General features: G+C 26.8%; 1 protein-coding gene across 2 annotated transcripts; it reads right to left on the bottom strand.

The window, feature by feature from the left end:
• Nucleotides 1-1020: 1020 nt before the first annotated feature.
• On the bottom strand, nt 1021-25120 carry LOC107452451 (aspartyl-tRNA synthetase). 2 transcript variants are annotated; one of them, XM_016068927.3, is made up of 15 exons: nt 24847-25120; nt 22981-23071; nt 20226-20400; nt 19760-19862; nt 15142-15244; nt 12637-12711; nt 11757-11937; nt 9570-9704; nt 8210-8357; nt 7365-7433; nt 6892-7012; nt 4659-4739; nt 3516-3627; nt 2259-2330; nt 1021-1165 (listed from the first exon to the last, which is right to left on the bottom strand). In XM_016068927.3, the coding sequence occupies exons 1-15, from the start codon at nt 24882-24884 to the stop codon at nt 1074-1076; spliced, it is 1596 nt and encodes a 531-aa protein (XP_015924413.2). In that variant the 5' UTR covers nt 24885-25120; the 3' UTR covers nt 1021-1073. The 2 variants fall into 2 exon arrangements, with proteins under 2 accessions (XP_015924413.2, XP_015924414.2); XM_016068928.4 differs by lacking the exon at nt 24847-25120 and adding an exon at nt 24378-24630.

The raw sequence follows: 25120 nt of genomic DNA, 5'->3' as shown, positions 1-25120 counted from the left end.
TTTGATTGCTGTTAGGTCAGGTCACAGAGATAAAATTATCATTGAACTATCTGAACATGTTAGGCATACTTTCTGATATAATTTTTCAAGCTGAATTAAATGAGATCTATCCTGACACAATCAAAATAATAATTAATAAGAGTTTTCTTCCCAACGAGTGCANTATATATATATATATATATATATAAAAATAAAAAATCAACTTTTGAAATATTAGTTCTTTTGATTGCTGTTAGGTCACATTCAGTTAAATGAGAGAAAAAAATAAGCATGAAACATTACCTCAATTGTCTGTACAACATTGCAAAATGCAAGTACAAAATTCAGAGATAAAAGTTAGAATTTAGAAAAATATAGGATTTTTTTTAATAAAAAATATGACAACTAAATACATTACTTTATACATATTTTCCTTATATAATCATAATAATTAAAAACTCACTTTAATTATGATTAATAATTTCAAAAATAAAAATATTATTTTAATTTATTGTACTAAAATTAAATTCCGCGCTTGAAAATAATATAATTAATATCTCTTTATAGATAATTTTTTCAGGAAACATTTCCGTTGACAATTTTGAACTATTTGTGGCCAGGATCTATCAGCCATTTCTTTCAGGTAATTTTGTTTAATTCCAATTGAGACATTGGCTGTCTTCAATCATTGACTAAAAATTCTTTAAAGAAAAGACAAAAGATTTTTTTAAAACTCTCACAGTAATCTTTAGTACTATACTATTTTTATACCAAGATTTTTTTAATAGTCTTGGAATGCAGATAATTGTTACTTATAACAGTAGTGTTAAAAATATTTGTTCTTGTTTAAAACTGTTCTAAAAATTGTCATCATTATTGTGTTTTTTATCATAAGTAAAAGCTGTGTTTACCTGCTAGTGTAGTATAAATTAGACAGAAATGATTATTAGAAACCAATAAACCTATAAAACTCATAAGAAATATTAATACATTTATTTCTGTTGAAATTGTGTGTACATTTGAAATAATTAAACAAATCAGTTTAAGGCAATAAAATTTATTTAAAACATTAAATAATTGCACTATTTATTTAGTTAAGGTGTGAGGCGTTTTGGGTCTCTTGGGAACATAGATGTCTTCCTAATATTATTTAGCCCCAGATAAAGCATACACACACGTTCCAAACCTAATATTTGAGAAACATGTTTTGCACATTAGTTATAAAAATTATTATAAAATTATTCAAATATGGCATTTAATGCTTATTTATAAAGAAGATTAAAATTAATGCATTCACATTAAACAAATAGATACTAAAAAAAATTTATCCAAAAACAATGCTAATCAATTTACAACACAAGATATAATACTGGCATACCTTTGAGTGAAGATTTTTTTCTTCTTTTTGCTAAACCTATTTAAGATTTTTTTCATTCTTTTTTTTATTTTTTTTTATAGGTATTTGTAAACAAATAAGTTCATCAAGATGTTGTTCAAATTTTAGAGAAAATACTACTACTAGGATAAACATTTTAGGAAATACTGTAAAAAAGATAATAAAAAAAATATAATAGGGAACGATAAAAACGCAGTAATATTTACATAAAAACTCAATATTCTGCAGTCTAATAGAAATATATATGTAATGACAAGCGCTATTTATGGAATGCTTTATATACTTTTATGCAATGTGTAGTGATTTGTATTTCAAGCATAGTTTATAATACTTAAAAATAATTTTAAACTATCAGTAGAAAATAACAATAATTTGTAAAGTAGAAAATAATTTGTTTTTGCAGTTACTTATTAAAAACTGACTATCAGTTATATCACACATTGGCTTTTTATGTTCTAACTTAATATCACAATTTGAAAATAAATAAATAAATAAAATTAGGAAACTCCAAAATCATCCAAAAAAGTTCAAGGAAATTGACTAAGGACCGTCTTTTTGCATACAGCAAGTGCTCATTTATGTCAAAAGTAGAAATTATAAAAATTCTCCAAGAAAAATACAAAAATAATGACATTTCATGTTTTGTATACCACTTGAAGCATTTAACATTAATAGTTTGTTTACTTAAAATCACAAATTCGGATTATAAAGTAAATTAATTGCGTCATGTTCTAATCTTCAGAGATATCTACCCCTAATAATTATATCAATCGAAATATGAAATAAAAATATAAATGTTCATATTTATTTTCAAGATAATAACTTAAAGAACATAAAAGTTTTTAATGTACAATTAATAATTTAAAAGGAATTTGAAACTTACCAATACCTCCGCCCGCATGAGGTGGTGCTCCATATCGGAATGAATCAATATAGCTTTTAATTTTCTCTAAATCTGGAAAATATTTAAGTAAGATTAATCAACAAAATTGTAAAAAATCAAGAGAATATAAATATTTTTATACTTCAAAATACTACATATATGAAATAGTTATATTCATAACTCTTAACTCTTTCTGTTATCACATTTAATAAAATAACATTTATATTAAATAATGCTTCAATAAATGAATAAATAAACAATGCTGCAAATAGGGTGGTTTGGGTGATTACAAGTGTATTCTCAGTCAATTCAAACAATGCAAGAAGTCACTGTTCTCTTTTAGTTTTCATAAATTTTACTTCATTTCTTCGTCTAGATCACTGCTTAACTATAGCTTTATGAATCTAGGACACTGGACAAAAATATAGCTTACATAAGCATTAGACAATTTTATCTATCTATCCATCAATGTATCCATCGGCGTTACAAAACATCAGCTTGAAGCTAGCGCTAACCCCTGATTGGTCAATTTGTGAGTTAAACAGCATACATCATCAACGCTCAGATTGAGCAATGTCTGACGTCTGAATCAACTGCAGTTGGATTACAACGTAATGTTAACGACAGAAGCAATGGCAGAGAACATCCAACAGAACATGGAAATCAGCCAAGATTTTGATTTTAACATTAAACATAGCTTCTTCTTCCTCTTCATTATAATCAGATATAATGTGTTTTTTTCTTGGACAAAGTCATTATTTGTCCTCTAAAGCACTAATTGACAATAACAAAATCAATACAAATTCAAAATAAATATTTGTTTACGTCATTAACGCATGCACAATGCGAGATAATGTCTGCATTGGAGTGACTGCTCACACACTGAGCTAATAAAACAGTATTTTGTTGGGGTCAGCGGCACGTCAACTTCCCGCTGAAGCACCAGATAAGGCGCTTGTCCTAAGAAACCAGGCCTTGGGCTAACAAACTAGTATTTCGTTGGCGTCAGGGTAATGTCAACTTAACATTGAGGCCCATATAAGGCGCTTGTCCTAAGAAACCAGGCCTTAACAGTGGACATTTGGTTAAGGCCATTGAAATTCGACTTGGACCATTATAAAATAATTATCAGTGTCCCTCAGTTCAAGCATGCTCAAATGTCTTAGGATGCGAATTCATTTCACAATAAAATAAACACATTACTTTTCAGAAAAATTCTGCATATACATTAATAATTGTTTTAAACTGCATACTCACCAACTCCTAGTGAAGCAGCTCTTTCTGAGAGAAAATCAGGGTCATGAATACGTTGAGCACCAGATATAATCTCTTCACCTCTCATAAACATATCATATGAATTAGATAGTTTCTGAAAAAAAAATTAGATCCTTTATCATTTTCTATTATAAATTTTAAAAAAAGCTTATAAGTGGAAAATGTTAAGTTGCTGTCATCCAAATTAAATTATAAGGAAAATCAGCATTAGAATATATATGTAACAGACAAAGCGAGAATGAAAATTAAACAAAAATGTTTAGAAAGGTTATAGTTTAAAACAAAAATTTTAAAATATATGTGGAAGCACTTCATTATGCGAAATATTTTGAGAAACTTTTACAATTAAAATGACAATTATTTTCAACTTCTTTAAACATTATTTCTGATGAAAGATTTGAGTCGAAAGTTTCACTAAGAGGTTTACTATTTTCTATCATAAGCATACCAAATATTATTTAAAAGCTTTTCAATTGTCAAAAAGCAAATAAATAAATAAAATTCCTTAAAATTAATAACTATAATCAGTATTCGGGGAAAATAGGTCTTTCCTGCAAAACATACTTTTGTTTTACTTAAAAATTTCTTTAAAAAATACAAAATTTATTCATTTATTTTTCCCCTTATAAATATATATTTTTAATTATTTTTAGAGAGAAAAAACTTGTTTAAAAATATATTTATTTTGCAAAATATATTTAAAAAAAAACTATTTTCTAAAGAGCCGGAATATTGTTACAAATTTATTTGCATTAGCAACACAAATTTTTAACAGGCTAAGTTACAAAACTAAGTGCGAAGAACATACTTTCTATTCCTGTAAATGAGCATGCAACTGTATGCAACTATATAACACAAAAAATATTTTTATCAACATCTTTTAAAAGGATGAACAAGCAAGAGATTTGGGTAATATTAGTACAGTTAATTAGTTTTTATAACTCTTGAGAAGAAAAATTGAACACAACATTTATCTTACATTTGATAAAAAAAATAAAGCTTTGTGTTCATGTTGAACTTTAATGGCGTAACATTTACAAAGCAATATCGTAAAAACATGTTTTTTAAAAGAACTGTTTCAAACTAACACTTTAATTTGTATATAAAATGCACAAATATACTTACAGGATTGACTGCATCAGGCATAGTGTAGAAAGGACGAATTGCAAGAGGAAATTTATCCAAAATATAAAAGTCTGTGTCATACTAAAATAAAAAATAAATATCTTATTGGCTTTGAGAAATTAACAAAGTTAAAGTTAAAATATAGAGAAATTTTTATTGCAATTTCCATAGTATAAGATTTTATATCCTTAAACATTACATACAACACTACTACATATTTATTCTTAGTTCGTTTACTTTTTCTTATCTATAAAATAAATGAATATGTTTATAAAATAAAGGTATTTGTTGAAATGCTTTAATTTGATAAAACTAAAAACTACCTAGCTATATTGAACAATACATTAAAACTTTCAAATTTAGCTTTGTAAATTTAATAAAAACACTTTGATGAGAAAAAGCCTGATTTAAATAAAGCTTTTTTTTATAAAAAGGAAATGCACAACAGAATCTTTTCTCATACCACTATAAAAATATTTGGCTGGTTGACAATTTTTCCCTCTTGGGCTAACTACTAGATTTCAAAAGAAAATATAATCTATAATATAATATTTGTCATAATATTATATATATATATATATATATTATATCAAAATTCCTCTAGTATTAACTTATTATAACATGTTAAGATATAATAAAAAAAACACATCTTTAAAATTATTATAAAAATATTCTCAACTTATTTTTTTTTTAATGATACGAAAAACTTTAATTTAGAATAAGTAGTGTAATTAATTTAGTAAAAATAATTCTTTTTCGTCCCTAATTAAAAGGAAAATTTATTCTTTAGGGAGTTTTTTAACAATTTTAATTTTGTTTCAGCATATTTACTATATAGCTAAAGTTTATTCTGTTCCAGGGTAATTCCATGATAGAGGGACAACTGGAAATCGAAATTTTTCACTTGTTTTTATTTTTTATGAATGTGAATAAAATTATTTTCATCGTGGGTGACACTTTAATAAATTTCAAGACTGCACTTATCTTTGGGCCGATTAAAACTGCCTAGTGCTTACTAAAATTAACATAAGCTTATAGCTCATGGGCTGCTAAATATATCTTTTTATGAGAATAGCCTACATATTATATTAGATTTGATTGTTATTTTTTTAATTCATAATTTCCTTAATGTATTTTTTTCAGCAAGCAAAACACAAATAAGAGCTGACCTTGTATATCTTTTAACACTGATCATTTATTAATACACGAGCAACTTTTTCTATGAATCAGTCATATCTGTATTTTTCACTTCATTACTAGTGCTTTGTCCTAGCTCCATAAATTTCCCTTTTTAAAAATAATTATAATGTAATTTGGTCCAGCATTTAAAAAAAATAAAGGAAAAAATAATATCTCAAGCAGATTCACAAGTACAAGCAGAAAATATAGTTCAGTCAAACCCATTCGTTTATTTCAGTGTGATATCCTCACTTGTTCATTTTGCGACAACTAAGAAAAGTAACAATGTTTTCATTAAAAAGTAATTTTATAGTTTTATTTCAGCAGAAAATATTTGTACTATTTTTTAAATAAAAAAATATGGAAAATATGATTCTTTTGAAAATTCAATTAAAAAAACAAATTGGAAATAGTTTTAAACAGAAAGACAGAATTCAATCCACTAATTTTTAAAAGAAAAAAACTGATTTCAGTCCTTAGGGCTGAAGGCTGACACCCACATATATATGCGTTCACAAAATAAATTTGTGTGTCAATAATATATATATATAGTTTTTTTTTTTTGTCAAATATATCAATGAAATTCAGGCTTTAAGTGAGGGACAAAACCATGGAATTACCAATCACTTTTTCTTAATAAAAATAAATACAATTTCATTCCTCTTTTAAAACTTATATCTTGCGAGTGTTTATTTAAAAAAAAATCCTCTTTCCAGCAGTTTTTTCTTTTTTTTTTTGTCATCTAAAGCACAAAATATAAAATTTACTTCATACTTTTAAGGAACACAATGAAAAATACTCAAGAGTACTGTGTTACTATCTATTACTCAACAAAGAAAATTTAAATTTTTTTAAATCTATGGATTCAGGTAAAGAGGTCTGTTTAATAAATTAGAAAAAAAAATATTAATATTTTCTTATATAATATCAAATTGCCTTTGATAAAGTAAATAAATCTACACAAATTTTAAAAGAATAGTAGTCCAAAATTTTCATTTTGCACACTAATTTCTATACACTTTACCTAATCAAACCATCAACATTATTTTTTTACCTTTGCCTTGACAATTTTTCCAAGTAACTTTTCATCAGGTGTACTAAGATCATCTTCATCACCAATTTCAACACCAGCTTCTCTCAGCAGGGCTAATCCTTGGGAATAGTCCAATCTTAAACTATAATTATTTAAAATTAATTGCAATTATTTCAAAAATAACTTTAAAAAAAAAGGCAAAAACATTTTAATACATTAGAGCAAAAGAAATTGAAAAACAGACAAAAATAGTTTATATTCAAGATGCTGTTTACAAAATATTCAAAATCGTAAATTTGATATATTAAAATGTGTTCAATTTTTACTCTATCACGAACTTATTTCTAGAGTAATATTTCAGGAGTTAAATGCTCCAGTGATTTAAATTTATAAGCTGTAAAAAAATATGGCATGGTTTAACATGCTAGCTATACAAAAAAATAAATAAATAAAAAATAACATTCAATGATAAATATTACAAATTAAAAACAAACCTTGGCTCCAGAAACTTAAAAGGTTCAGCAGGAAATTGTTTATGAATAGTTTCAATTTCTTTAGAAAATCTGTAAAAACAAAAAACCATTCTTTAAAAAAAACATCATTTCAAAACAGACAGTAAAAATAAACATGCTGTTTTATTCAAAACTGTTATTATTATTAAAACACATGAATTAAGATAAATCTGAAGAAGAGAAAAATTGTTTAAAAAAAGTTATATCAGTTACAAATGTTAGATGACAGAATAGTATAGAAAATTTTCTAAGAAATATTTTACCAATAACTTATGAAAGATTTCTTAACATGAACCTGTTTGATGCATTTTTTTTTAATGCTTTACAGAGTGCGTAGCCAAATTATTCAACAAAAAATAAGCACCTTTTATGCACTCTAATAATATTTTTAAGCACTTTAAAAGAATATCATAATTAGGCAGGGTTAGAAAGTTATTGACAATTGATGTTTTTATCTGGTTTTAACAGTCATGTCAAAAGAAATTCTTTTGGGATTGTTTTTAACAATCGTCAAAATGTTTAAATCATGCAAATCGAATGGCGTTTTCATAAGCTACGGTCTGACAATGCGCCGAAATAGATTGGGGTTGAATTAATTGTGAAAATGTTGAACAGAAAAATGTGAACTGTGTCTCTCTGCATAATTCGTAGCGAAAATCAACATGGTAAAGGAAAAATCTCAATTTGGAAAAGGGAAAATTAAGCACTTTTTAAAAAAGCACCTTTAAGAGCTTTTAAAAAAATGAAAATCGAAACTAAGCACCTTTAAGCACTTTTTAAAAACGCGACACACCCTGTTTTATTTATTAAATAATAAATCATCTAACCTGTCTCGTAGTCCTTTGAATATTTCAACAAACATTTCTCCAATGAGATCAACCACTTCATGGTAATGATAGTTGAATGCCATTTCCAAATCCAGTCCAATAAACTCACACAGATGTCGATGGGTGTTTGAATTCTCAGCTCGGAAAACTAAAGCAGATAAATATATTTTTTAAATCTGATAATTAAAAAAAACTATTTTTCTTAAATTATTTCATTTTTAAGGGAAATAATTTCATCAAAAAAAAAATAGCTATCCTAGCATAAATATTTGCTAAAATTCAATAGATTAGGTCATGTCAGCTTATTTATTAAGAATAGCAGTAGTATTCAATTAACGTCACACTAAAGTTGCACAATGGGCTATTTGAGACAGTCTGGTAAACATCCCTGAGAATGATTCAAAGACATGCCACCTCAATTTCAAACCTCTGCAGAGGTAAAGGATCCCCCCAACTTTGGTATCTTGAAGGCCAACACACTAAGTCAAGTATTTTACAGTAGAAAAGTTTAACGAGAACCGATATGGTGTACTCTCGGCCCCTTCACAGGCTGATCAAAGTGGTCATCTACCTGATAACTGACTGCTGCCAGTGAAGCTTAACCTTGGATATTATTTAGGGATCACGTCTTACGATCAGTCCACTCTGAAATTTTATTAAGAAGAATGACAAACAGAATATAAAACAGATCAAATTTATAAAATTAAGTACTAATTTCAGAAAACCACCGATTATGCTATTATTTTTAAATCACACACAAATAAAAGTACTAAAACAGAAATATTACTCTAATAACAACATATACTTAAACTTATATAGTTATTAGATCTTTAATATATTAAGTATGTAGCATTAACAACAGCACACAACCCATATAAGTTTTAAATACCAATTTATTATTAGAATTGAAATCTTAATTATTAGAAATCATAAACGTGTGTCTTTAAAAGAAAAAAAAAATCTCAATATTTAATAAATATATATATATTTGAAATAACAAGTTAAAGAACAAGGACACCTCATTTATATTTGTCAAAATTTGCCAATTCTCACAGAAATATATATTCATCTAATTTGATCAGCAAGAATCTTTATTGTGCAATAATAAAATGCCACAATTTTCAAGACAAGAAGGGAAATGTTTACTATTTACAGCAACCTGATACGAAAGGGTTAATTTAACAAATTTTATTGCTTATTTTACCAGCACCACAACTTTTAAAAACTGAAAAGTAAATTAATTTTTCTGGGAATACTGATTGTATATAATCAAAGCTACAACAAATTCTGTTTCAACTCAAAATTATTTTGTACATTAAATTTATATTCAAAATGTGTTAGCACTAGAGGAAAAGAATACCTGATCCGATTGTATACACTCTGTCAAAATCAGCAGTTATGGCCATCTGTTTATAAAGCTGGGGAGATTGAGCTAAATATGCTAAGCCTTCACAATACTTCACTTCAAACACATTAGCCCCACCTTCAGATGCAGCTAAAAATTACAAAAAAAGATAATATTACTGCTTCAAAGTATGATGAAAATTTTTATCATGTTCACAAATACCATAATAAGAGTATTTTATGGCATTACCAAATAAAATTACAACTAAACTCTTTATAATCTATATTATACTCTGAATTTAACAGTTTTCTTATATTTAAATGTAGTGGTTATTTATATCTTAAGGCTCAACATTGAAGTCATCTAAAAAATTGAATTTTAACCCACTTTTGGCCAAAGTTACAAAAAAAATTTTTAATAAGGTAATTAAGTTTTACATAAGCTCAATAAGTATTTTTTTTATTAAAACTGTCATGCATATTTTTCACTAATTTTATTTTTCTGTTAATGTCCAGAGAGCAGAAAAATAAAATTAGTGAAAGATATCTATATTACTAATACAGTGAAACCTCTTAGGAGTGACCATTTTTTGTTTCACAGTAAAATGCTTGTTAATGGAGGTTGGTTATTTTTAGGGGTTACTTTCATTGATTTCAAAATTTTATCCAAAGTACATGATTTGTTGCAAGTAATATTAAATTTACTCACTATAAATTTCTTGGTGTGGAAAAGTCACTTATGTCTTGTCATCATGATAACTGGATTAATAATACGCGGCCCAGTTAATAAAAGTTAGCGTCAATAAAAACTAACCCTACTGATAAAATTATGTGTAAAAACAAATTTACCAATTATGAATGATAGAAATATTTTAAATAAATAAACAATTATGCTTTTGCTTAAGCCTACAATTAATTTTTATATCATAAAAATTAGTTTGCTTTAAAGAATGAATACAGGTTTGTTCGTTGCACTCTGACAGCAACACAAGATTTTTTTATCTCTTTTAAAGATCGTCAAAAAGAGCTCTCTAAATAAGAGCAACTCACAAATAATTTGAATCTACTTATTTGTTTTGCTAATATTTTTTGTTTTGATATTTATTTATGTTTTCTTATTTGAGCTATTCCGCATTTGGTGCAAAGGTTTGCCCGGACGCTGGAACAGGTTTTGTAGGTCTCTCCTAAAGGTTTTCTTCAACGTAAAGTCTATAAACAAAATTCTGTGCCTCACAAAAGTGATCATAAATAGAGGAGGTCGCTACAGAGAGATGGTCTGGATCCTGGAGGTTTCACTGTACTATTAATAAAAAATTAAAATTAATATTAAAATATCTATATTACTATCACTATTAATAATATATTAGTAAGGAAGAATCAATAAAATATTAGTAATTCAATTGGAGTAAGTACTTTCTGTTGAGAAATTTTTAAACTTCTCTAGCTTCTTAACTTGAAAATGGTTATTGTCAAATTCATGCTTTTGGAAATGTAAAATTAATCATATGTTATGATGGGTTAAAGTTGGAAGTTCTGTAAATAAAATAACAATAAAAAAAAAATTTCATAAAAAGAAAAAATTATTTTCTTCCCGAGAATATAAATGAAAATGAGTGAGCACTCCAATTTCTATTTATTGTGATATTCAAATATGTAAAATCATAATAAATTTACAATAACAAAATTTACAAATTTCGCTTGGGCTACTTTTCTAATGATATCAAACCAATTTGCATCTTCTTTATGATTTTAGGGTATTAGATTAAAAACATGATAGTAGAATTCAGACAGATATGCACAACCTAAGACACATGAACCAAATGAGATCCTTGAATGATTAATAGGCAACTGCTTGCTTTCCAACCAAAAGTTAATTGGAAAAACTTCACAATCTGCACAAAAATCTCATGACTTGTTTTCTCACTTAAATGGTTTGTAGAATGTGTGCTCTTGAATATTATTCATGTATTTCAAATTGAGTTTATTTAATTATTGCTAGTTGGTGCACTTTATGATTGCTATTGGAGGCAATCTCTAACAAATTCATTTAACAATGAAGTGTCTTCTTTGAAGTAAATTTTGATTTAACAAAGGCCAATATACAAATGCCGCAAGCATTATTCCAGAATTTGTAAACAGATGCATAAATTAGATAAAAAGTTAAAACATTTAAAAAAAAAATACAAATATAGAAAATTTTTACCCGATATTATTTTTGGAGTATGAATTTCTTTGAATCCTTTTCCATGTAAGAATGACCTAAATAATTCACATATTCCACCCTCAACAGTGTAAATTGCATTGTTGGCAGCAGTTCTTAAATCTAAAACTCTATTATCTAATCTGGTATCTTGATTAACATGAATGTTTAAACCATCAGGATCCTATAATCACAGCAACATTCTTAAACAAAGAAATTCTAATATGCACAGTTGTAATATTCACATATTTTCAAAATTTATCTCTAGTTTTAATATCTAGAATGAATTTATTATGTAACTATGGAAAATTGATAATTTATATTCTAATTTTAATAGATCTCCTCATCTTACACTAAACTGTCAAAAAGAAAATTCTAAAGCAAATTATTAATAAATTATGTGGAATAATCTGTACCCCAAATTTGAACTACATGGGGTATTTTTTGTAACTCCAAAACAATTTTTTTTTTTAAATTCAAAGCAAAGAAAACTTTAAAAAAAATCTTAGACTGAAATTTTTTATGTAAAAAGCTAACACATCCCAAGTTTGTTGAAAAGAAAAAAATTCAAATTGACATTTTTCATTAATTAATACTTTTTATATCCTATCTTATTCAATCTTAATTAAAAATATATAAATAAATAAATAAAACTAAATTCCCAAAAACCTCATTTGAAAAATTTATAAAAATAAGATCAAGAATTTTATCCTTTCCTTTATAATTTAAATTAAATATTTAATTCATAAAATAATCTTTTAAAGTAATATTTATATTTAAACCTTAATATAATGATATTAGAAAACATCATGATTAATACTGCCCAAAAATTATCAAAGATAAAATATTTCTCAACAAAAAGAAATTACAGAGAATATTGTACATTTTCAATTTCAGGTCGAGATGCATCTTCAATTTGCAGTGGTAATCTAGCTTCGGAAGCACTAACAACAAATACCTGTAATGAGGAGTAAGGAAAAATTTGAATACAGAAATAAAAAAGACAATGTTTTTTTGTCAGTATGGCAAAACAGATATCATACATACAAGAACAAAACACATGTATTCTAAATAAATTTTTAAAAAAAATCTCACTAAACATGTTCTGCTTAAAATACATTATAACTGTTGTTGTTATAAAAGGACACAGTAACTGAAATTAGGTCAAATGTAATATTAGTAGTTTAAAAAAAAATATTTCTAATATTCGTATAAAAGTGCAGTGTAGTTCCAATTTTCAATATTTATTTGTAAACTTAAAAAAACATTGATTTTTTTTCTTCCTAAATGCAAGAAGTTATAGCTATTTAACACAAAGTCACAATTAATTTACAATTTTTTTTTTTTTAAAATTTTAAAAAAATATTGTAGAATATAAGAAATATACTATTTATGTGTTTCGTTTGAAATTATCATGGTAAATATACCTTATATTATTTACATGTAATATAATAAATAAACTCAGTGGCGCGACAGCCCATAGAAGGCCAAGGCCAACTTGTGCCCATATCAGTTTTCTTGACCTTGGGCTCTGGGGTGCAGATGTTCCGGTCAGGTGGTCAGCCAAACGCAGAACTCCCAGTGTTTAGTTCCCTAGCCTGCTTGGTACTCATTTATTAACCTACTGAAGGGATGAAAGGCTGAGTCAATCTTGCCCGGCCCGAGGATCAAACCCAAGACCTGTGGTATGGGAGTGCGAAGAGCTACCACTCAGCCACCGGGCGTCAATATAATAAATACTAACTTAAATATATATATACACACAGTAGAGCGCCGATTATCCGAACTGCTCGAGACCGAACATGGTTCGGATAATGGGAAAGTTGTTTAAAATCTAATGTAAATGATAATTATTTATGCATTAACTTCCCTTTGCACCTTTTGTAGGCTTAGGACTGGCAGTACTATCTAAAATAGCTCTGGCGTGTCTAAACTTTTTTCCTTTTAAAATTTTTAAATATTTTTAATGAAATTTTTTTTAAAATTTTTTTTTTCATTTTGAATTATTTTTATCATATTTCAGTTTTTTATAATTTTTTTGTCAATTACTGATTTTAAAACATTTTTTATTATTTTCCATTGCAAAAGAAATCCAGCAAAGATCTCGTTTCAAAGAAGACGCATTTTATTAGCAGCCATTTATCCCTTATTCTTTTTAAATAAATCAACTGAACTGGATCAACATCATTTTGACGTTGTAGACAATTCATTGCAAAATCTAATGGATTGCATGCTTCTATATGAGAAGATCCATTATCTTGGACTTGATCACCACTTTCTTTCACTTCTTCTGTAGAGTTCCGATTTTCATTCAAAATTTCATCATTTTCATCCGAAAGATCTACTGCTTCAGAAACTTCAGTTTCGTTTGTTTTTCTGTTAAGAATTTTATTCCAAGATTTAAGATTCCAAGCACTGTAATCACCAATTATTAACCATAAGTTACAACTACCCATTCCCCAATTATAGAACTTCAGAACTTATCAGTTCATAAACTCCTTCTGCATTCCAACCATTGTAGACTATCAAAATGAAGCTTGCATTCTTGGAAGACAATTTTCTATTGTAAAGGGCTAAAGGGGTATGTAGGTTTAACTGTATCACAATTGTACATGCATGTATGGCAACTAAAAGAAAACTGCTAAAAAGGTTGTAAATTAAATATGGTCTTCAGATGTAGGGTGTATTATTTATTCTTCTCAATTTAGAAAAATTGTCAATAGGTTAAAAAGTATTCTAAACTTAAAAAAAAAGAAGAAGAATTCAGACACAGGTCGGATAATAAGGGTTCGAATAATCGGCGCTCTACTGTATATTTTTTTAAGAATATCAGAACAAAAATTTCTAACTATAATGTTTCCTTTCCTTGCATATTTTATGCAAAATTAGACAAGCACCACTATCAAAAAAATATTTTCTTTTCATACACTTTGTTTTAAAATATTTAACAAAAAAATTTCTTAAAATAAAAACTTAACATTAAAAAAAAGGTGAAAATATCACACAGAATAACATCTTAGGCATAAAAAATAAATTTACGAACAATTAACTTAAAAAAATTAAAAGAGAATTAATTTTGAACAAAAAATACATTAAGTTTATTTTCAAATTTGTTGAATTATTAAATCAGATATTATACACCATTAATATAAAAGTGTTACTCTTTTTATAATCAAAATACTCATACCATATATATCAAATGCCAATATTCAAAAAATAGAATAAAAATATCAATATTACACACAATTATCTCTGTTTCTTACTTACTATTTTTCTTTTTTTAAGGGAAAAAAAAAAAGCCCAACAGAAGTCAAAATCTATAGTTAAAAGTCAATAAAACACAAGTAGTAGAAATCTTATAAATTAGATAAATTTTGTTTCCTCTTACTTTTGAAACATGCATTTCAACATTCTGTTGAGAACAACTCTCAATTTTTATAGGAGATGCTTTGATGTAACCTTCAACATCAATTATTGATTCTTTTGTTACACTATAAAAAAATTAAAAATTATTTAAAGATACAATGTGGTAGAAATGATAGCAGAATAATAAAATAAAATTTTGTACAAATTTATATTGTTGACATTAATTTGGAAAAAAATTTCTATTTTGTCGGTATACAATTTAAGCTAATGTTTATTTTTCAATGAATATGATTGCGAAAATCAGTTGATTAAGCAAATCAACTGAGTTGATTTTCATATAAATTTATGAATAGTTAGTTCACACTATCTTTTTTACTTTTTTAAAAAAAAATATTCTGTGTGTCTTTTTTTTCTCTTTGCCTTTCTGTCTTTATTCATTAAGTGTCTGCTCTTTTTAAATCTTTAAGGGTAGTAAAGATTTTTATTCTTCTATGCATGTCACGTTTTTTATGCATACTGTGTCAAGACTTTTGTTTCTTTAGCCACACAAAGGAGATTTCAGAGAAGAGATTTAAGTTGAGTAAGAAGATTATTTTCAATTGAGCACATCTTAAAATTTTGATTTAGGTATTAACTTGGCACACGAGTGATGTTGATGACAAGGCATTGCAAGTCAGTAGATACAAGGAAATGTAACTTTGTTATTGATACAGACTTGCAATCATGGTATCGTCACGTGGGAGCTCTTAGATGTTTTGTGAACCTGATTGAATGATGTTATGTCAGTCGCCAGATACATCAAACAACAATAGCAAATTTATTTGTGAAAATAAATAAATTTGTTTTTTATGTATAGTTTTCTTCTATTGAAGGAAACCGGAACAAGGAAGAATGAGGACCCAGAAGCAGAAAGTGCCTAAAACTGCGACGTACGTCGCAGAACAAACGAGGTCCTGCAGAACAATTTGTATCTTGAATAAGTGACAGCATATTCCTGCGATAATAATTTATTAATAATTCATCGTCATTAACAAAATTTTTCACCTCAAAAGTGATTGAAAAAGTAACAAATCAAGAATGTTTGCCTTGGTTTAAAAATAATGTACAGTATCTGTGTATGATCCTGTATTTTAATAAATGAAAATATGTATTTTTCGGCGGAAGAGCCGCGGCGCTATCGAAAAAAAAGTTGTTTTTTTCCTACATGCGGCGCTTCCGACGAAATATTTTTTAGTAGCAAAAAAATTTGTCAAGGAAAGTTATTTAAGATGGAATAATTTTCTGAGAGAAAGACTATTTAAAAAAATTAATAACGAAGTCGACGAAATATTCGCCCATATCGCGATCTGCTGCAGAACATCGCCAATTCTTAGCAAACTTTTTGGCAGCAGCCTGTAAGAAAATAAATAAACGAAATAATAATTTTAAAAAAACATCGCATAAGGAGAAAATTTAAAAGGTATGCATCTTGTATCCACCCCCAGCTTAAGGAAAAATCGCAAGCTAGAAATCTATTTAGCGCCTTGGCAATTGTAATTTGAGCGAACAGAAAAGGAAGTATAGGACCCTAAATCCGACACTCACGGGACTGACGAAATGCCGAACTTCGGATCTCTTTCGGAAATTCCAATATGGCCCCCAAATTTTACTATAATTCAATTCCACTGTTAATTTCAGAAAAACCAATAAATTTAGTCAAGTTTCGATCGTAGATTATGATGGGGTGAATTTAAAACTGGCCCATCTTAAGAGAAATTTTACTAATCAAAATAATAATCTATATAATATAATCAAGAAGAAATAATCAGAATCCTATGAAGAAGAAATAATCGTTTCTTCTTTGGAGCGAGATCATAGTTCTCGTTTTTTCTTTTAGATAACATTTTGTTTTAACAAAAGACGCTTACCTCGCAAGAAGAAAAAAAAAAGCTAACAGGGAACTACAAAAAAAAAATTTTTTTTTTAACAATTAATGCTAAGAAACTAACAATGAATAACAACAAAAAACAAGCTAAAAACTAATAACGATAAAAAAAAAAAAACGCAAGCAACAATTAACAAGAAAAAATAAAAAGCGGCAAAATAAAAAAAAATTTATGAATCGAATAAAAAACCGCAAAAGGGATAGAATTCATTTTGTTGTCCACGTGGTAGTTTCAATGTCAACTGGGTGTGGCCAATTTATGGTCAAACAGAAGAGGGAAATTTGGGGGTAAAGCACAAGCACAGCTGTCAAGATTGATTGATCAGTTTTTTCCAACTTCCATTTCTTTATTTTGTTCATTGGAAATGCAAGTGTTTTTACTTCTCACTTTATTTTAAACTGCTTAAGAAACAGATGTTTCTTTTGACACAGATTTATAATTTTTTTTTCAAGCTTTTTTATTTTTAAAAGATAAAATAAAGTAAGTTACTTCAACAGAATAAAATTCCAAATAAAAAGAATATAGCTGATTTTTTTTGTCTTATCAATATAAATTTCTTAAAAAAAAAAATTAAAAAAAAAGATTAGATCAGATTAAGTGCCAAATTTTGGAATGCTGGATTAGGGGTCCCATACCCTGTTCTTTTCCCCAACCCCTTTTAAATATTGAGTCACATTGGGTTATTTCCATTGAAGGAGAGGGCATTCTACCCACTAAAATTCCACCCTCAAAGATTGTGAAAGTGAAACTTATTTCCCGTTCGCTAATTTCTTCAGAATTTTTTTGGGGCCTGTTTAGTTATTTCTTATTCTTGTTATTATTAGTTATTTCGTTATTATTAGCTGTTTCGTTATTATGTATTAGTTTTTCCTCAAATTGTTAACGGTAATAAATTTTAAAATCTTTTTATTTTAAAATCTTTCTTTTAATAAATTTTTATTTTATTTTTCTTATTGCATTGTTTTACGGATTCCTGTAATCAGTTCAGCCTTAATTCAGCTACTGAACATATAAATATTTTTTTGCTGTTCTTCTGTTTTTTGGCGCGGTGCCAACTAGTAAGAACAACTTTATTTTATATAGTTTTGTTGTTTTCTTTTCTTTTTTTTTGCTGAAAGAGAAAACTTTTTTTGTTGCTTTTTTTTTGCTGAAAAAGAAATTTTTTATTATAATTTAGAAATTAAAACTTTATTTTGTGAAATGCATAAAAAAATGTAATTTTTTATTATACAGATATTCTAAATGGTAATTTAAAGGTCTCTTCTGAAAGGATGCTGATATACGCGGTTCAGCGCCATTGCGGCGCTTACTATAACTTTTTTTTAAAAAAATTCATTTTTATCGAGGTGCGGCGCTTCTGACGAAGCGGCGCTTTCGCCGAAAAATACGGTATTTTAATGTAAAGCTAACTTTTTTTCGCTGTGAAATCCTTGCAGAACATTTGTATATATTAATAAGTCCTGTTGCAGAACATTTGAAAATATTCTGCTTCTGGGAATGAGGATACTCTTCAAAATTGTCTCTCTCGTACTTTTTAATCACCGAGTAGTTATGAATTGCATTTTCCCAATTTTTAAAAAACTATAAAAAATTTTAAAAACTATAAGCATGCAAATATTTGCTTTATTTTTGATACATAAACATAGGCCATAAATAATTTGTTTAAAATTTATAGTGTAGTTTATCACTAATGCTTTTTCCCTCTTATCTTTATTTTCTATCAGGGGTTATATTTTTTTTTTAAACTAGAAAGTAAATATTTCAACTTTCCTTCTTTTTTTGTTGACCACATTACCTTTTTTTTTCTTTCAAACATTCACTTAAGAACGAACAGAAGTATAGTACAGATATACTTTCTTAATTTAAATTGCTAAAATATTTTGTGGGGCAGAAATGGGATAAGCTTTTTTTATTACTTTTTCAAACAACAAAATTGGGGTCTTTTCTAAACTGAGGGGATTTTATTCAATTCAGGGGTGATTGTGAGCCCAAGTCAAAATTCCGGAAAATTTCTTGAGTTGAAAAAAAACAAAAAACANAGAAGGGAAAAAAAAAAAAAAAAAAAAAACAGTTTAAAATTGAAAAATTAGAAAGAAATTTAAACAAGTTTTTTTTCTTTTTTCTCAATATTTCTTAGTTTACTTAAAATACATTTAAAATTTTACTCATATCTATACCATTTACACATACCTATGATGATCTGGGGAAGTAATTAAAGTTTACAAATATGTCTTTCTTTCTTAAGTTTATGATTATAATAACTATTTACTGATAAAAAATTAAAATTAATCATGAATATAAGCTTATAAAGTATCTGGTTCTCCCTTACAAACAAATAAAATAAACTGTGCTTTTAAGTTCCACCTTTGAAAATTTTATTTCCAGAAACTTCTGTGATCAATGATTTTTTGAAACGTCTGGACCTTTGATTTCCAGAAACTTCCGGGTCACTGTTAACGAAAAATCCGGAATTTTTCCGGAGCACAATCAGCTCTGTCAATTTAAAAATTTGAATAAAATCCCTGTTGAGTAAATTACATTGTTTTAAAAATCATCTTTTTCATATAACATTTTCCCCTTTTAAATATTTCTCCCTTCTCACCCTTTACTGCTAACAACATCCTTGTCTTATTCATTGTCTGCTCTTTAAAGTTTTCGCATGAAAGTTATAGCATCATTTTTAAATGTAATATGATTATCAAATTAGGTACTAACCCTCCAACAAATTTCACCATCTGTTTGCTAGTTTTTTCCGAAACAGAAAGAAGGCACTGGATGGTATGCTGTGTTTGGCGAAGAACAAAAAAACATTGTTTTCCTGAAAAAAAGAAAAAATCAATACACCTATTCCTCGATTTAAATAATGAATAATTTATAATCTTCAGCCAAAAAGTAACAATGGTTTAACTAAGATAAACTAAACTTACTTAGCTTAGATAGGCAATTACTTTTTTAGAAAAAGTTTACATTGATATATTTTCATTATAAAAGTTAACATGCTGAGGTTCGTATTACACATTTTATAATAACACTTTTTCTAATATAGGTCTTCAGAAAAAAATTCATAATGTCATCTAAAAAAAAATTCAGTTGCAATAAAATAAAAACATATAACATCAAAAATCGAAAGAAAAAAAATCATAGATGAATTTTTTTATAGATGTAAAATAAGCACACAAACCTTTAACACGGCTAGTGTGCAAACGACCTCTGACCCATATCAGCTCCTCTCCAAAATCTTTATCTAATGAATTAATGGAAAAGAGTTTCCGCTGGAGTTTTTCCTTAGACTGGATCATGGGCAGTTTACCATACAAATCTTTAGAATAATCATTTTCTTCCTCTTGTTTTGATTCCTAAAAACATATAAAATCAAATTGAAATCCATATTGCAACAGAAAATCACGAATGAAGTAAAAACTTATCAATAATATTTATAAAGACTTAAGCTACAACTTAACATTTTTTTTCATATTATGAAGACATCCCAAATGGAATGTTAAAACTTATGTAAATAGCAAGACAAGTACAAACATATATATGACTCTTATAACATCCCATACATAAACAATGCAAAAAGATTAACACAAAAGTAATTAAACACTTTTCATGGCTATAACTATGTATAAACAAATTTTTTAGATTTAAAAAAATAAAGGCAACTTACATATCTTCAAAGGTTAAATGCCTTATGCCGAAAACTATTAAACTGCAGCTTCTGTTGAATCTAACTGTTTATGATGCACGTTAAATAACGCAAATATTTAAACTTTTAAAAACTTTCATTAAAGGAATAGTTAACATTTTCCTGGATAACTAACATTAGAGATTTTTAGATACTCTTCTAGGATTTTTTTTTTTTTTTTACCACATTCATAGATTAAAATTCTGCAATCAGTGTTAACAATGGGAATTTTTATTTTTTGAGCAAATTTTGCAACATTGCTACTTTTCTAACTATATATACAGGGGTCTGTCCAGACCGAATTTACTACCGTTTAGTGGTACCTTCACAAATTCCACTTTAGGAAAAACGGTAGTTTCACAAATTTAATTTTAGGAAAAACGGTAGTTTCACAAAATACTTTTTCTTAAAATTTTATTTTTGTGAATTTTATTTTTTTATTTTCTCAAGAAATGATAAATCCATATCCTTGCCATATTTTTGTGCTGGATTTTTAAATATAATTTTACATTTTTCACAAATTATGTCTAAATTTTCACAAAATAGGTACCTCTCAGAAAAACCTAGACAGACCCCTGATATAAAAATCTAATGATGGTGTCGCAATTTTCCATTGTTGTTAGTGCATTTTTATTGGCCGGAAAATCACATGGTATTTTCCAGTTTTCCAACATTAATTTTCATATTAGTTTGGCTGTCATCAGCATAAAATGTAACATAATTCAACGTTACATTTTTAGATGAAGTTATTTAAATCAGTGCCTGATCTTCTTAACCATTTTAAGATTATTATTTTTTGGTGCAAATTACATTAATATGCTTTTATGAATTATGGTTAAGGAGCTTCATTAAATGATTTAGAACTCTTAGCTTCATAAACCAAGTGATGAATGCAAAAATTGTATTTAAAATATATCCATCTGTTTAGTAGGCAAAAATATTAAATTACAGTTGTGAACTTATCAAATTTGTTACAACAATATGCTTATAATTATAAATGTTACTTCAAAAAATGATTAATACCCACAAATAGATCTTAAAATAGTATCATAAGGAAAATATTTGGTAGTGGGAAGTGATGACACAAGTGTTCTTTTTAGGTACATATAATTTTAGTTGAATAATTTCAACTGCTTTATGTCAAGAAATAACAATTATTGCAAAGCAATCATCGTGGTTGGTGAGCGTCAGTGAACAGGGAGCTTACCCCTAGTAATTAAATAAAAAATAAGATGACACAACTTAAATTTACACATGAAGAAAAAGTTTTAACCAGTATATTTGTGATTATAATTCAAGGCAGGGTTGGAGTTTTTGCCGGCAAAAAGGGGCTTTTGCCAGGACAGTGGCAAAAACCTGGTAAAAACCGGCAAAAACCAAATTATCTAAATTGCTGATTAAATATTATTATAAAATACTTGAAACAAATTTAAATCAATCATAAGGAATAATAATTTTGATACATTACATGAAAATTTTTTTTTTTTACATATTAATAATTAATATAAAAGCAATAATTTTTAAAACATTGAAAGTTTTTGACCTCTTTTCATTTTAGAATCCTTAAAAAAATGTTTTTTTACAAATAAATAAATATTATTATTACTATATTAGAAAAAATTATTATTTGTACAATAATTAACTACATATCTTGATAGATATTTTATGCTTTAAATTATAGTTATATTAATTTAAAATAAGTTCATTTCACTGGAAAAAAGAGAATAATCGCAAATTTTCCAATCAATAATGTTTTAAACTACTAAAATGATATATTATTACATTATGATTTAATTATGGAATAATAATTTTGTTAATTTTTTTGTAATTATTTATATTTATAGTATATATTTTAATCTTAGGAATAATTTTGTACCAAAAATGTGTTTTTGTCCTCTCATCTTGGAAAATATAGGTTTTTGCCACTTTTTGTCAATTTGCTTGGCAAAAACCTGTCTTTGCCAGGACGGTTTTTACCGGTATTTACCATGGTTTTTTCCACTTGCGGCAAAATCTTGCCAACCCTGATTCAAGGTATAATTTTAAGTTTACGGTTACAAACAAGCTTTATAAAAAAAAAGTATTCATTTATGACCAATTTTTTTTCTTCTTCAAATTTCACATAAGAATTGCATAAATTGATATTTAAATACATACAACAAAAGGTCAGTAAATTTACCTTAATAAGTATTCTGAGTAAATAATATTTTATTGGTTAAACATATTTAAAATATACTAAAGAAATTCTTACAGTATCAGCTTGCCTTGCTTTCTTTTTCGAGGCTTTCTCTTCATCTTTAGCCAATTTCTTTAAAGCTTTCTTAGACAGTGTTGTTTTGGCCCTATAACCAATTATTAAATATTAAATGTTTTTTTAAATGAAAAAATTTATAAAAATTGATAACAGCCACGGGGGGAACATGTATTTAGAGTACTAAAAAGTATTTTTCAGTATTTAAAATAAATAAATAAATAAAATAGTTTAAAAAAAAGAAGAAAAAAAAGTTGGCAGAGATCTAAATTTTTTGGCATTATATAACTTAGTAAGTAAAATATTAGAAATGCAAAATTGCATAGAAACTTTTTGAAGCATACAAAAATATTAGAAAATAAAAATTATATTAATATTAAACAAACATCTGTGTTAATATAATTCGATTTCAGATATGAATATCTTTACTTGAAAACACAAATTAATGCAAGCAGGTCTAATTAACACAAAGTGTGCACCAGTTTATAAATTATACAATTAGCTTCTGTAAGATTTAAATCTGTTTAAAAATACAAAGAGAGAAAAATTATTTTTTACATATAACTTTTTTAGCAGAAAAAAATTACATTTTTAAGAGAAAAACCAACAAAGCTGTTAGTAAATGTAAAACTGAAAATCATTTATACAGTCTTCATAAAATTAAAATAAGTCTGAATAAATATAAAATTTCAGCAACACAAAAAAATTTTACTAGAGCCATTAATGAAATATTTATTACTTTTAATTATAAAATAATTATTACAGTCACCTTTTTTTGAGATATTTTCATATTGTGATCTGTTGCACCTACTAGAATTGTCAAGACGCCACATGGATTTTAAACTTGCAATTTCAGAAAAAAAAAAAAAAAATAGAGGCTTGCTGAGGGATGGCTAGCTCCTTCAAATTGCCAAAACTTAATGATTTTTCTTTACAGATCAAAATACAGTTTCTTAAATTTTTAAAAAAATAAAATTTTTGTAAAACTATTATCCCTATTATCTCAGAAAAATATGTAACCACAAAAGGCAAAATAGTCTATCAATGAAAAGCCTCGCACATTTGAGTATTCCTTTGATAGTTGGCTTGGTGAATAGACTTTTAATTGAATGAAGCGAAATTTAACAGACAAATAATAAAAGTTTAATAAATCTTCCTCTCCCATACCATATGAGTATAATACAAAAATATAAATAAAATAGTAAAAAACTTAATAAACTATAAGTTTCTAGAAGATAACCCAATCGTTTACACCTTTAAAAACCATTTGCTATATGATAATATTTCCCATTTATGGGGATTAAAATGCATAACAAACTTAAAATAAAATTTGATATATTACACATATAAAATATTTTATATAAGGTAAAGATTTTAATCAGTTTTAAAATTCTTACATGTGTCGTAGTTCCTTTCTTAAAAATAAAAAAAAAAATTTCTTCAAGAACAAGGGCTTAACCAAAATTTCAATCAAATCATACAGCAATAAAATTAATTTTTCCTACAACGAAAAGTATTTCCGATTTTAAATAAACGAGAAAAAAATTATGACATTGTAAAGAAAGAGGGAAGAAAGTGTTGCGGCAAAATTTCATCAGATTCAATTTTTCAAAAAGAGAGGGGGAAATAGTGATGACACTGTTGTGAAACTGCGGCAACAAACCGTGAGAATTCTCAAGATGTAAAAGAGATAAAACAAGACATCAAAGAGCAGCAAACAAATTACAACCAATAAATAATACTTTATATTGCATAAGGATTGAGTAAATTTTGCAGAGAGTTTAAGTAATTACTAACATAATGGATTAAAATAATCATTAGAAAAATTCAAATGAAAATTTGCTTGAGGAGTCCAATTTAACTTACTCAGTTTCATTAGCAGCCGCATCACCTGTGACACCCATAATGAAAATTTTATGTAAATAAGCAAAGAAATTAGTACTTTATTAATTAATCTTTTTTTTATTTTTTTTCAACAAGAAAAGTTATTTAAAACTGTTCCAAGAAAACCCACACGGCTGCCAGAAATAAATAAACAAATAAAATTTTAACAAGTACAGTTAAAGTTACAATTCCTTAATTGCAAGACAGAATATCTACTTCATATGAGCACAAAGCCATAAGCTTAATATTTTACTTT

Source organism: Parasteatoda tepidariorum, chromosome 9 (assembly GCF_043381705.1).
Source record: "Parasteatoda tepidariorum isolate YZ-2023 chromosome 9, CAS_Ptep_4.0, whole genome shotgun sequence".
Taxonomy (NCBI): Eukaryota; Metazoa; Arthropoda; class Arachnida; order Araneae; family Theridiidae; genus Parasteatoda; species Parasteatoda tepidariorum.
Note: the sequence above shows the minus strand (reverse complement) of the source record. Positions and strands in the feature narration are given on the sequence as shown.

Coding starts and splice junctions, on each gene's coding strand:
- LOC107452451 (XM_016068927.3), bottom strand. CDS start 24,884: ATGGGTGTCACAGGTGATGCGGCTGCTAATGAAACTGA. Junction 20,401..22,980: donor AAGCAAGGCAAGCTGATACT/GTAAGAATTTCT, acceptor ATATGTTTTTAG/GAATCAAAACAAGAGGAAGA. Junction 4,740..6,891: donor GAAAAATTGTCAAGGCAAAG/GTAAAAAAATAA, acceptor TTTTTATTTTAG/TATGACACAGACTTTTATAT.